We start from the raw sequence: 14,642 nt of genomic DNA, 5'->3' as shown, positions 1-14,642 counted from the left end.
ACATCTCATGCGTAAAAAGTGATCTACGCCTGCTCGAGAAAACTTGATATGAAAATATACTTCCATTTCACCCAGAAAGATGGACAGTGAGGAGCCAGTTAGCTTTCCCAACGCCTGCCCGATTTGGCAGATAACAATGGCCTTGACGCCTCAATGAATTTACACAAACATGAATGGACGGTAATTAAAAGGGATTGTTACAGACCGTTCGGAATAGGGTCATAAATTAGCACATGATCATGAGCTTGCCTGATCATGCAGCAAATCACAGAGCAAAGGGTGTTCATCAGCGGAATGTTGGAGGGAGGTTGGGAGTAACCCTCCCCCCCCCCTCCGAAAACAAAGAAAAAAAAAAAGGAGACGACTTTCTGTCCTGCACTTGTACCTTTGAAATGTTAGAAGCGCAAGTTCAGTGATGAATAAAGTAATGTACCCTCTCTTTCTGCTTCACCTCCCCCTTCAAAAACAGTGATGAAGGATGAACGACGCGTAAGGGAAGTGTAAAGAGAAATGAAAACAGTGAGATAAGTTTGAGGTACAAAATCATCAAAAAGTGTACCATTGTTGTAACGTTGATTTCCCACAGCCATTGGACTACAGGCAGCCTGAGAAAAAAATCGATATTAGTCTTCAATTATTGGTTAAGTCTCATAACTTATTCTAAATAAATGACAGCAAAGGCCTTTCCGTCTCATACAGCATTCTCTGTTAATACCCCTCCCCCCCCCCGAACAACATTCACTGTAGCACTGCCGATGACGCAGGTGAGCCCATTGTCTACTATTATGCTAAGTCGGGAGAGCTGAATGCTTGATTTCAGACTATCCGTGGAATCCGTAGAAATGAAGCATGTTTTCATGCAAGTTTTTCTCAAGCATGCTTTATTCATATTTAACGCATAAGGTCTCATACGAAAGAAGAAAATATGGATATTTAGTTATGAACTTCGTTTTACGAAAGCGTAACGTTAAAAGTCTGAAAAATTCACTTAAAGTCACCATTTGCGCGTGCAAATGAAAATTTGATACCACCTCTGTTCTTGGGCTGAATTATGGAAATTCTTCTCACATCAGAACTGATCACCAGTCGCTCGTAAGTTGTTCGTAACTTTACGAACAGCTTTATGAAACAGGGCCCAGTACGCGTAGTGAAAAACTCAGGCGTCGCAAGCTAAAAATAGATCGACTTTGACAGGGGGGTTTACACCAAACAGCGTGTTTCTACAGAACCCCAAATTCCGGGTCTATCGGATTGTATCCGATAGAGGGGGCTGTAGAAACACACCAGTAACGGTTTCTTTCCGATGCAGATTCCGATACCGATTCCGCTTAACTTAACCGTCTAATGAGGTAGTTCTTTCCGGGGCAGTTTCCAGTGTCAGCGCTGTAGAAACACGCCAGGTTCAATAATCCGATACTGACCCGGAAGACAATCACCAGTTTGACACACACGTGTACGGTAATGTGGCCATGACTTTTATGTTTTGCATGCATGCTGCAGCTATTTATCTAACGTTAGTTGGGTGTCTCCAACACGGCCGAGTATCAGGTTCTAACGTTACTACATGTAGTCACAATTTGCCTCAGATTTGACAAACTTGTAAAGAAAATACTCTGAATTTTAGCATAAACAAAAGACACACGAACAGGGGCAGGGGTGTTATTTTAACACCGTTGCGCCGTGATTTTAAAACCAAGGCAACTAACACTAGTAACACTCGTTACAGTTAACGTTAGATTCGAGCTAGATCTAATAGACTTCTCAGTCTGGTTCTGGTTCTAGAACCTATCGCTAGTTCTACGACTTAGTACGAGTACGACTAACTTGTTACACATTCTATTATTGACAATACTATACTACTACTAGCGCTAACAATACGTGTGAGATGCACATTGGGGTCTAAATAGATATTCTAGGCCTAGGCCTAATTAGTAATACTTTTTAGTTCGGAAAAGACAAACTCTAATCAAGTCTAGCAGTAGCACTAGCAAACTAGTGTTAGGGTTTGTTTTACGAACTTTTTGCCATTATTCTAGAGGTTCGTTACTAGGGTCTTTTATAGTTTGTTAATCCGACAAAGAATCAACTTTGGATCTTGGTAGGGCCTATAGTATAAAATACGACGTTTCGTTAGTCCGAAAATGAAAGGAAATTAAAACATTGATTTATCGAAACATTTAAAGCACATTTTGTCAATCCAATAACGGAAAAAGTGAGTCCACTTGGGGTGTAACGTTAGATGTCTAGTTAACGTTAGATTTAGAGGCAGGGTGCCTAACTAACAAACTTTAAAATCAACGCCATCTAACGATAACCGTTAACTGTTTTGTGAGGCATCCTAGCAACAGCTACTTCTATTCTAAAATCTAACGTTAAAACTATTGATTAACATGTTAGTTTTGAAGGATTTTTTTTTGTGGGCGTTCCCAAGTAATCTCAAGAAAAATAGAAGAAAAAAAATGTTAAAAAGTAGTAAGCTAGAGCCTATGGAATGTTTCTTAGAACCCCCCCTTGTAAAAATGGAGATATTTGTTTCACGGCAAAAGTGATGTTTTCAAATAAAATTGGATTTCAGGGCCCCTTTATCGTTAGTAATAGTAAAAGTACGTACTCGTAGGCCTTACGTTAGAATCTAACGTTAGGCCTAATGACAAGTAATGTTATGTGGAAATCACTAACTAGTAACATGAATAGAAAGACTCTAACATTAGTCTAACAAGTAGAAGTAACATTAGAGCTAACAAGTTAGATAGTATCCAGTCGCAGTAGGCCTAACGACTTTAAGTTAGGCCCTATAGTGTAACGTTTTAGATAGATCTATATCTAACAATTGTTAGATATAGGCCTAGATCTATCTATAACGTTACACCTAAAACGTGTAGGCCTAGGCCCTAATCTAAAATAATTTTTTAATCTTAACTTGTTAACGTTAAATGTTAGACTAGAAATATGCCTAACGTAGGGCCTAGCCCAACAGTTGAGTAGAGGTTCTAGAAAACTACTTCTAACGTTAGGCCTACTCTAACTTGTTAGAACTAACGTTAGTTAGAATCTAGATAGGCCCTAGAACTTACAGAACAGAACTCAGACGCGACAGAAGCTGTGTCTCTGTGAGCTGATGTTGTCTCGTCACATGTGATAATCCAGTTACAAAAATCCAATCTTAAAATCCGTGAAAAATTGACGAACCAAAGAATTGGTAGAAAACTAGTTTCTAATCCATAAAAACGCTGTGAAGAGCTAACGTTAGAGTAGGAGCCCTAACGTTAAGTTAGATGAAAACAAATTCGTCCAGCAGCCGGTTGTAACTTGTATGTTGTACTTGTACCCACACTAGGCCGGCGCCGGCAGGCCCTGTGCTCAGTTTCGTTCAATCGGTGATCGCATCCGCATCATCAGTAGATGCTTGACCCGGGCTAGGGCCCACAATGCACCAGCCAACTTTCCGGACATCCGGTCACACCTGCATTCAGGTGGAGAATCGGATTCAATCCGATTATGCGCTTTCTGTAGAAACAACCCGGTTCTGCGTTAGCGCACTGTTTGATTACGCGCTTGCAAATGCTAGGTCTATCGGATTCTCTGTAGAAACACGCTGAAAGATAGTAGAGATATAAGATACGAAGGCGCGCGATAAAGATGGACACAAAATGGCTACCCTACATGACGATACAAAAGAGAGCTAAGTACAAACTCAGTACACCTAGGAACATCATTCATTTCCAAAGGTAGTGGTATCTTTATCATTTTAAAAAGATTTAAAAATTATAGTCGTAGCTTTTTTTCGATTAAGGGTATTATTTTGAAGAACGGGATTTTAAAGTAATAAGGATTATTTCGTGGAGGTAAAAATTTGGCAACAACGTGATCTCACAATCAAAGACGCTTGATAAACAACAACATCTTCAAAGACAGCGCGTCTCAGGCAAAGACACACATCACCTGAGACGCGCTGTCCTGAAGCCGCTGCTGTTGTTTATCAAGCGTCAAGGGAGCGCGTCTCAGGTGATGTGCGTAATACGCTTGAGGTCCGCGCGCTGTCCATTTGTTTTGTACAGGATTAGCGCGCACTTTCGTGTCTTATTAGTTAAGCGTCTTTGGTTTACACGTACACCAGTCAGCGGGATACAAATCTCGGTATCTCGAGGTTTTTGCACGTGTGGACAGAAAAAACCCGATAATTAGCGGGATAAGCATCGCAATGCTAATCCCAAGAAATCTTGCGCTAGTTCATCAATTAGCGGGATAATTGGCCCCGCGCTGGTACGTGTGAACGGTCGGGATTAGAATCTCGAGTTTTTATATCCCATCATACTTCACCTCTTTCACCTCTTTGGCGCACCACAACAACCGCGTGCGAACCACTTGAGACTTGAGACGGTTGGACGTGTATTTGTTGAGCTCCGGCAGATTGGACTTTATTTTCACTATTGGTGTCTGGTCGCTGCTATTTGTACTTCATTTTGAAAAGCACTGCGAGGTAAATTCGATCAGTTCGTAATTTTGTAGATTGCCTTATTCTTTTGGAACGTTTACAGCGGATTTGGTCAATTATTTGGCGATTCTACGTACTTTAAAAATTTGATTTTGATTACCTATTTGCGCAACTCTGCATCATTGGCGCTCACAACGCATTGACTCGACCTTGGCAACTACGCCGTCTCCTTAGCGACAGGAGACTGGACAAGATCTGCGCACCCCTTACAAGTGTGTATCAGAAGGAGCGCTCCACATAGCATCACCGAGCAACGCATCTCACGCGCTCTATTGTTACTCCTTTGTGACGTCATGGCCAACTTCAACGTTCTAGATGATGAGGTGTCTATCAAGGAGGAGGATCCCAGCCGAGCTATTAATGATGCTGTGTCCTATGCAGTGGTAGCTTCAATGGGTGTAGATGCAGCGTCCATGAAAGGTGTGGGCAAGGGCTCCGTGGACGTGGTGCATCAGGTGGAGGATCTAGGTCTACCAACACCAAGGGAGGAGACACCACTAGCCCTACAGTGACTGGAATTGATGATGCGCTGATAGCCAACATAGTCGCCAAGGTTATAGTTGCTATCCAGCCTATCATTGTCCAAGCCGTATTTTTACCGCTGCAATGAAGACCTTGCTTGAGGAACAGAAGACTTGGAAGGAACAGAATGAGGAAGGAAGGGCTAGTGGGAGAATGAAAAGGTCTGTTCAAATCGGTCATTTCGAAGTAGAACGACTCGAACAATACACAAGGAAGGAGAACGTGAAAATCTACGGTCTGAAGGAGGAGCAGGGTGAAAATACGACAGGAGTGGTGCTAGACCTAGCGAAGCAAATGGGAGTAGACATCAAGGCCACAGATTTGAGCATCTGCCATCGATTGGGCTCAACACCGGCGGATGATCATCAAAGGAAGAAAGAGCGCACCGTCATTGCTCGTTTCACCAGGCGTGAGGCAAAGGCAACCTTCATGCGAGCCAAGAAAGGTCTAAGAAAGAGAGAGGATCTGAAACATGTTTACATCAACGACGACCTCACCCGTCTCAGGAGCAAAGTCGTCCAAGAGATGAGGAAGGACACAGGCATACTACGTGTCTGGACAATAGATGGAAAGATCCATTACATTAGTAAGTCCGATGGGAGGCAGAGCATCAGAGTTCTAGATTTGCTGGACAATCTCCGTGACATCGGATGGGACGAGGACCGCATCAAGAAGTTGGGGGTTTGCCTTGATATCTAGGAACTCGCGGCACATGCCTGCTCCGATGACCATCCTTGCTCATCGATTTCAAGGCTGAAGATTACAGGGCTAAATGTTTGCGGTATTTCTAAGAAATGTGATTATGGCTTCCTACAAGATTTTGTCAAAAAGCATGATATCATTTGTCTCAGTGAAACTAAAACCGATTTGAATTATTCTGAGTATTTTCCTGGGTATCAATATGTGACGGCCCAGAAAAGAAACGTCTCTATCCCCCTCAGTGGGACTCATGGGTTAGCAATAATTGTTTCTGAGAGATTCAAGGGCTGTTATGAAATTTTGAATCAGACTCAGTCTGATTCTATTTTGTGGATTAAACTTGACTTTTCTGGATTCTCTATTTTGATTGGCTCAGTGTATATTCCGCATGAAGGGTCAAAGTACTATACTGACGATATTTTTGACATAATCTTGAATGATTGTACCACTCTGCGGGCTAAATACGATCTCCCGTTTTTGTTGGTAGGAGACTTCAATGCCAGAACAGGGATACTTGGTGATTTTCTTACAGTGGAAGATGAGATTCAAAATGAAATTGGTTTGTCATTCATATCCGAGAATATAACTGATTCTCAATCTGAACTTGAATTGCTTGGTATTTGTACTAAAAGGTTCAACAATGATCGTCATGTTAATAATAACGGTCATAGATTATTAGATCTTTGCAAAAATATGGATATACATATAGTGAATGGCAGATTCGGTGATGATTTCGGTATTGGTCATTTAACATGTGGCAGTGCCAGTACTGTTGATTATGCTTTGGCATCTCCCGAAGTGTTCACAAAAATTGAAAATTTCTCCATCGGTACTTTTGATAAATTTCTATCAGACAGACACTGTCCGATTTCACTCGAAATTGTCAATAAATTTTCTCATGCTGTAGAAAGATCTACTGGAAATTATAATGTTTTTAGAACAGACGTAGGTAATTGTAATGATGAAAAGTCAATCAAGATCAAATGGGAGGATAAGAAAAGAAATATGTTCGTTCAAAATTTTGATGATGCAGAAATACTTGCATCAATAGATTACATAGAGATACTTACTAAAGGAAACATCTCTCAAAGTGAAATTGATAAGATCGCTGGTAATCTACGTAATATCTATTTAGATGCTGCAGTTGCGTGTAATATGGTTATTGAGTCTAAAGCAAAGAATTTCAAGGCACGCCGAAACAAATTTCACGCAAATCCTTGGTTTGATAAGGAATGTTCTGATGCAAGAAAAGATTTTATACGAGCAAGAAATGTCTTCCGTCGAACTAAAGCTGATTGTAGTGAGAGTGAAATGAAACGTAAAAGTAAACTGTACAAAAATGTTATCTGTTTAAAGAAGCAAAATCATACCTGGCAATTAAATTCAGCGTTAAGGAATTTAAAAAGTTCAAATCCGAAAGATTATTGGAAACTGATTAATAGGAAGAATAGATACTGTGAAACATCTCAAGAACTATCATCGCATGACTTTTATGATCATTTTAAAAGTTTGGGTAGTGGTAACGTACGATCTTATGATGCTGGTATTGAAGCACTGCTTAATGATATGTCAAATGAAGAATTAGACAGAGAGATTGAAATATCGGAAGTTGTCAATCAAATGAAACGACTTAAGAATAACAAGGAACCAGGCCTTGATATGATTTTGAATGAACTTCTGAAGAATAGTTCAAAAAATCTGGTCAAGTTGATAACCAAATTGTTTAACCTTGTATTCGACAGTGGCATTGTCCCAACAGATTGGGTAAACAGTTTGATAAAACCATTGTATAAAGGGAAGGGCTCATGAGATTGTGTTGACAACTACAGAGGTATTACATTATTGAGCTGTGTTGGGAAGCTATTCACGGCAGTATTAAATGATAGAGTAACTTTGTTTGTAGAATCACAATGCCTGTTAGGAGAGGAACAAGCTGGTTTTAGATGCGGATATTCAACTATGGACCATGTATTTTCATTACATGCTATTCTTGATTTTTATTTACAGAGAAGGAAAAGGGTGTATATAGCTTTTGTTGATTACAAAAAAAGCATTCGATTTGGTTGATAGATCTTCACTGTGGTTGAAATTGTTTGACCATGGAATTAATGGTAAATTACTCCGTGTCGTTAAGGATATCTATAGAAAGTCAAAATCCTGCGTTTTTTATAACAATTCTAAATCAGATTTTTTTAAGAGTAACATAGGTGTAAAACAAGGCGAGAATTTATCACCAATATTATCTTTGTTGTATTTAAACGATTTTTCGTCATTTCTGTCTCAAAGATACCCTGGCCTGGATTCTCTTTCGTCAGGTATCAATGAAACGTGTTCTACCGAAGAAGTGAATATGTTTGTTGATTTATTCACATTACTATATGCAGATGATACGATTGTGTTGGCTGAAAATGCTGAGGAACTCCAGTTAGCTCTTGATGCTTTATTTGATTATTGCCAATTGTGGCATCTGACCGTTAATACTGCTAAGACTAAGATAGTTATTTTTTCCCGTGGAAAAGTTAGAACAGCTCCTACCTTTCTTTTCGGAGATGACAAAATTTGTGTCTGCGATGATTATGTTTACTTAGGAACGACGTTCAATTATAATAATAATTTTAAGAAAGCTATAAACAAACAAGTAACCCAAGCCAAAAGAGCGTTGCATTCTATGAAAAGTAAAATTTTACCTCTCCTCCTTCCAATCGACGTAAAACTAGAGCTATTTGAACATTGATCATGCCTATTTTGCTTTACGGCAGTGAAATTTGGGGTTTTGAAGACCTCGTCCAAATTGAAACTTTCTTTTGTAGATATTGTAAGGAACTTCTTGGATTACATAAGCGAACTCCGAATTGTATGGTTTACGGAGAAATAGGTAAAGATAGATTACAAAAAAACAGTGACCCTTCGGATGTTAATGTTTTGGTTTAAACTGGTTAACAGTAATATGTCAAAGATAGCGCATGTTTTGTATAATTTTCAATATGTTTTATCGGCGAGGCAAGAAAATTCGATGACATGGGTAATTAGGATAAAAGAAATATTTAACAACTTAGGTCTAACTGCAATTTGGAACAGCCAAGCATCACATCTCACTTTAGCTGGCTTCAAAAGTTTAGTTAGTACCAGATTAAATGATATTTACAAACAAGAGTGGCATAGTAATGTAGACAAAAATTCTCAATGTTTAAATTATCGAATTTTTAAGCAGGATCTTCATTTTGAAAAGTATTTTCGACACCGTAATGATTCACAGGCAAAAAATTTATGTAAATTCCGTTGCGCTAATCATAAACTACCAATTGTTTCTGGAAGATACAATCAGATTCCAAGAAACGAAAGATTTTGTACCCATTGTAATGAAGAGAAAATTGGTGATGAATTTCACTACCTTTTTCAGTGTAGACTCTTTAATGAACAACGAAAGAAATACTTTAAAAAATATTACTGGAAATACCCAAACACTATGAAGATGGATCAATTATTTAATTGTCAAAAGAAAACAGTCCTTTCCAATTTAACCAAGTTTTGTAATTATATAATGACACATGTTTAGATTATTAGTATTTTTATCCTTTTTGCAAATACTACATGCCTTTTTTACACTCTCTCCTCCCTTTTTCTTCCATCTCTCTACTTCTTCTTCTTCTCGTTCCCGTCTCCATATTTCCTTCATTCTTGTTCACTTAGCGTATGAATTCATTTCCGTATGTCTTTGCTTTTTTCTTTTTTCTGTTTCTATTTTTCTTTTTTTTTCCTGAACCAAAAGTCACTCGTATATCTTTTGTTAATTCACCAGTCTTGTGTCCTTCTCACTCTCCCTCTTCACCTCCATATCCCTTCTCTCTCTCTCCTCTCTCTCTCTCTCTCTCTCTCTCGTCATATTTCCCTTTCTTTGTTTTGTTTTGGTTGTTTTTTTTTCCACCATATATCGTGTATATATTGTATATTTCTGTACATTTTTTTCTTTTCATCATTCGCATTTCATTCTTATTTTTTTTTTTGTTATAGTTGTTTTGTACACTTTTCAGAGTTATTTGCAATTATTATTTATTGATATTATAATGTGCTATATGTTTTTCATTGGACTCCGATACCCAGAGTTTGGGTTGTGAGTAAATAAACTTTCAACTTTCAACTTTCAACACCACTGACGCGCAAAAAAACAATGGACAAAGGGAAGTGCGCGCAGGTAGTGATAGAGAAGGGCGCTGTGTGACCCAGTTTGCAGGCTTTGCTGTTATCTCTATCGGCAATTAGCAGGATAATTCTGTACGTGTGGACGCTTGCAAAAAACTCGAGATTCCGAGCGCGATCGCTATCCCGCTAATTTGGTACGTGTGGACGCTCGCAAAAAATCTCGAGATATGGAGCGCGATCGTCATCCCGCTATTTTGTACGTGTGAACCCGGTTAACATGTTTTTTTCCTCTGAACGTCCGCGCGTCTAAAATCTAAAGCTCCGTGGCGAGCTGATGGGCTGCGTATCTCGTAAGCTGTATGACTCTGAATGGACATTTTTTCAATGTTGTACTCGTGGGCCGGATTACTCGTTCTTACTTGTTGAATTACCTTTATCTCTCTTCCTCCTGTTTTATCTGTCTTTCTCAGTGAAGTCCCAAAATACAATCAAGTCGAACAAATATACTCATCTTATATGCTTTTGCAGTCAATGTGAAATCTACATTATCACAGATGATGTTTCTGGTGTCTCTTTACAGTCAGACCGCAACGTCCTGAAAAGCCTTCGCATTTATCGTACGCGTATGCATGGACCTCGCGGACATGAATACGTAATGAGCTGGGAGACCACATTTTTTGGGTCTCTATAAATCTAAACGACATCTAAACGACGCACACAATGTATGTATACGCGCTCAGGTTCCAGCTGCGACAAGATCTCCACGTAAACAACAAGAACAACACTCCACTCTGATCGACAGCTCAACTTTGGCTTGAACTTTGTTTGCACAACTAGATAGAGTAGCGTGCATTAATAAATAGCATACAAATCAATAATAAAAGATCTAGCACTAAGTTTGCGCATATGAGTTCTTTGGGGCTCTCTATTTGGTATTAGAATAATTATTCCTTATTAATCCACTGTATACATCGCTGAGTAATTTATCTAATGATACCCTAGGAGCGCATGATCATTCATGTATCTCAAATTGCCACACTATGATTTTTACTCGACGAGACTTTCAATTTTCGTTGGTTTCTAAGCGAGGGACCAATTCAGTTCTTACTGTGCTATTATAACAAGTATATCTAAAACGTTGACCATCATTCATGTGTTGATTCAACCTATGAACGGGTCGGGTTGGCAATAAATAGAAAGCCTTATTCTAATTTGTCTCTGGGTCGTTTGGAAAATATCGATATAATGCAGAGATATGAATAATGGCATCATAAGCTCATTTTGTAGAATGTAAGCATTAAAAGGTGTGATTTATTTCAAATATTCACAAACCATGTCAATTAGTCACGGATAGTAGATCTTAATGTCGTCAATAAAGGGCTTTTTACACTTGTAAAATTTTGCTTAGCCCCGGACCAACGGTGGGGCTAAGGGGGGGCCTTAGCCCCACCGTTGGTACGGGACTATCCTTAGCCCACTTTCTGTTTACACTCGTTTTTGCCAAAGTGGGCTAGCCCCACCGATAGTACGGTACTATCTGGCCCTGCAAAATAGCAGGGGTTAGCACCGCAATTGCGGTGCTAGCACCGCAATTGCGGTGCCAAGCAAGTGAGTGTAAACAGAACGAAAAAATAATCCTGGGCTAAGCGACGGAGACGAAGTCCGACCCTCACTGACCAATCAGAAACGAGGTAATCAAGTGCTGCCGGTGCGTGCGTGTACGTGTACAGTACACAGCGTAATTATGAATATTCATGTGGTTTGGAAAGTCCGGGGCTAAGAAATACGAGTGTAAAAAGGTCAGTTTTCTCCTTAGCCCCGGACAAGAGATAGTACGGGACTAATTGGCGAGTGTAAAAAGCTGAAAAAATTGGTACGGGACTAACGATAGTCCTGGGTCAGAGAAAGTCCGGGGTTAAGAAACACAAGTGTAAAAAGCCCTTAAGTGAATCTCGTAGACCATGCACTTTGTCTCTGAATTATCTCGCAAAATCTCGGGTGCTGAGAAGGACATGCGCAAAAACCTGCGCGTACGTTAAATTTTTGATTTGAGCTCATTAAAAGCAGCGTTGCGGTCTGACTGTTTATAGTTGACCCATGTACAGATGTTACGTGTTCCAACAACGGTTTGAAAGTGTGTGCAATGAGGGGTTCAGTGGAGAAAATTGCGAAATTGAAGGAAATGGCGGTTTGGGTAGTTAATAGAAACCTGGATCAAAGATTTGATTTTCAATCAAACAAAATAAATGGATGTAAATGGCTATACGTCTCACCACGCATCATGATCTCAGATACGTATATACCAAAAATATGCATAAATTTTTCGCAAATTTTTCGTAAAGGAAATCTTCTCTATACCTATGTCATAAATGGGTCTCTGCGTTAAGGCAGAGGGCTTGACAAACACACACACACACACACACATTTCCCTTCTCAAAAAAGAAAGAAACAATCACACAAATGTAAAACAAGTACAGTGGAAGGACAATGTACTATATTTTTTCTCTTTTATTTTACATTCTCAGTGCCTCATTCAGGTCTAGCTGACAAGGCTGTTATAACTCTGAGTGTCAGTCTTGTCATCGTGGTCATCGTCTTTGTCGTCGGCGGCGTGTTGATCCACTGTAGCAAGAAGAACAAGAAGAAGACAACGCCAGCTCAGCAGTCGCGATGTTCAACCATCTCCCGGGGTCAATGCAGAGAGCATTCGTACGTCGACCCGTACTTTCCAACTCCGTTGGAACACGCGTACCATTTGGAGATGAGACCACGCCCCGATACCACGAATCTCACACCTATGGAACACGCGTACCATTTGGAGATGGGACCACGCCCCGATACCACGAATCTCACACCTATGGAACACGCGTACCATTTGGAGATGGGACCACGCCCCGATACCACGAATCTCACACCTATGGAACACACGTACCATTTGGAGATGGGACCACGCCCCGATACCACGTATCTCACACCTATGCCGTCAGACTCGCCACCCCCGTACAGCTCTGTCAATGAACTACCGGATTACGACTACGCGGAACTTGATCACACTGCTACCGTGACGTACGACACCACAATAGAAAGAGGCGCAACAGGACCTGCTTGCGGTGCGTTTACCCATACTCCGTGTACACCTCCAGAGTGCGACAAAAAATATCAATCACTTGACCCGTCAAACAGAAATCAAACACCATGTACGCAGGTATGTTGTAGAACATTATGAGGAAATACAAATCATCTCCACAATATCATAGGAATGGTTGTAACAACAGTAAATTGACATTGTTTATATTCCTTATTCTTCTCTTTGCGTTCTTGTTACATTCCATTTTTTTTAAACGGGGGGGGGGGGGGGAGGGGAATCCCATTTGACTACTGTCTTGGTTCAAACCGGCTGGTGTGTTGATCATTCGTATTCAAATTCACACATATTTCAATAAACTTTATACTTCCTGCCTTCGCAAATCGAGCATAAACACATCCTCTATGTCACTTGTATTTATGTAGGAACAACATATTTTATAAACTTTCTTAGGAGAAGCCATTGAAAGGCCTTTAAGCTTTGTTTGTTCCACGCGATTGTTATCCTGTTTTTATACATTTCAATACATGCATATCTTTGTATATCTGTATATATCGGCTCTGACTTCCTCTGCACGAGTTTTTGACCGCTTTTATCGAATATGAAATGAACGAACATGAACTTGAACATTCATAAACTTGATTTCATCGGTAAACCGGCTTGTTGGTCGAAAACATTCATGTCTCCGTCGGTGCTTTGTCTTCTTGTTTTGCTTTGTTTTGTTATGTTACGTTTTGTTTCGTTTCGTTTCGTTTTGTATCGTAATGCAGGTTTCTAAGGCCTCGTCTAATGGCACTGGTGATCACCACCATTACATGACCATGAACCCAGTCCAGAAGTGAAGGGAGGTTCTCGCTTCCAGATGCTCTCTGCAAAAACCAGACAATACCAAAACAAAATAAAACAAAACACAAAGAATACATTTATTAATTTGAATATATTGGTTAACCAGCCAGTCTATTTAATGCATCCACACTTCCATCATTGCTTTGTTTAGTTGTGTTTGTTCTAACTGCAGGATTCGGGGACCGCGTTCAATGACTCGGATGGAAGTCCCGACTACGAAAGAATGTACTCCATTCCCCGTGTGATTCCGATTGGGAGGGACGGCGGTATGGTAACTACTGCCCACCGGTGACGTCACGACGCACCGATGACGTCACGACCATACTTACCACCTGAGGAGCGGCACTGGGCGGTATTCTAGTCACTTGATTGACACCTATGACACGGTGTTACACCGACTTATAAAAATGTAACAATTATGCACAATGTAACAAAATTAAACTTGTCAGGTTTCTGAATTAGCCCTATACCTGAACTCCAGGTCTCGGTGAACAAAAGAAAGCAGTTATTCTTCTTCGAACACGATTTTACTTTATTACTTTCTACATCACTGTTTTGGTGATATATGAAGATAGTTTGTGACCAAAACACGTCGGGATTTCTATCAGATTGATACAGCAATACCTTTTCGTGGCATAACCGTGACTTAAAAGGGCATTGTACCGGTTTTTTTTTTATATTTTTTTATATGTTGTTCTTTTAATTCTAAAAGACCCAGCAGTGCAAACAGAATCAAAACTTCATAACGATTTAGTCCGTAATTTCATGGTAAAAATGGAACTTTTTAGGTGAGGATTATGCTAATGATCTGACGAGCCCGGATGTCATGATGTCACAGGTGCTCACACTATTACT

At 40.0% G+C, this 14,642-nt stretch overlaps 2 protein-coding genes across 2 annotated transcripts in view; both read left to right on the top strand.

Annotated features, from left to right (window-relative positions):
* The window catches only part of LOC140243494 (uncharacterized), a 71,598-nt gene extending 58,724 nt beyond the window's left edge, over positions 1–12,874 (top strand). Inside the window, 5 exon segments of the mRNA XM_072323166.1 lie at positions 3,338–3,473; positions 4,811–5,003; positions 8,003–8,031; positions 12,382–12,784; positions 12,844–12,874. Coding sequence (XP_072179267.1) covers positions 3,338–3,473; positions 4,811–5,003; positions 8,003–8,031; positions 12,382–12,784; positions 12,844–12,874 — 792 coding nt within the window.
* Positions 4,857–12,399, top strand: LOC140241183 (uncharacterized). Its single transcript, XM_072320946.1, has 2 exons — positions 4,857–5,813; positions 12,382–12,399. Exon 1 carries the CDS (start codon positions 5,102–5,104, stop codon positions 5,714–5,716), a length of 615 nt encoding a protein of 204 aa, XP_072177047.1. The 5' UTR covers positions 4,857–5,101; the 3' UTR covers positions 5,717–5,813; positions 12,382–12,399.
* Positions 12,875–14,642: the final 1,768 nt, after the last annotated feature.

This window comes from Diadema setosum, chromosome 2 (genome assembly GCF_964275005.1).
Source record: "Diadema setosum chromosome 2, eeDiaSeto1, whole genome shotgun sequence".
In the NCBI taxonomy this organism is placed as follows: domain Eukaryota; kingdom Metazoa; phylum Echinodermata; class Echinoidea; order Diadematoida; family Diadematidae; genus Diadema; species Diadema setosum.
The sequence above is the reverse complement of the archived record's forward strand: the minus strand, read 5'-3'. Positions and strand labels throughout refer to the sequence as shown.

Bases quoted from the DNA above. Each gene is read 5' to 3' on its own strand.
- LOC140241183 (XM_072320946.1), top strand. From the start codon at position 5,102: ATGAAGACCTTGCTTGAGGAACAGAAGACTTGGAAGGAACAGAATGAG.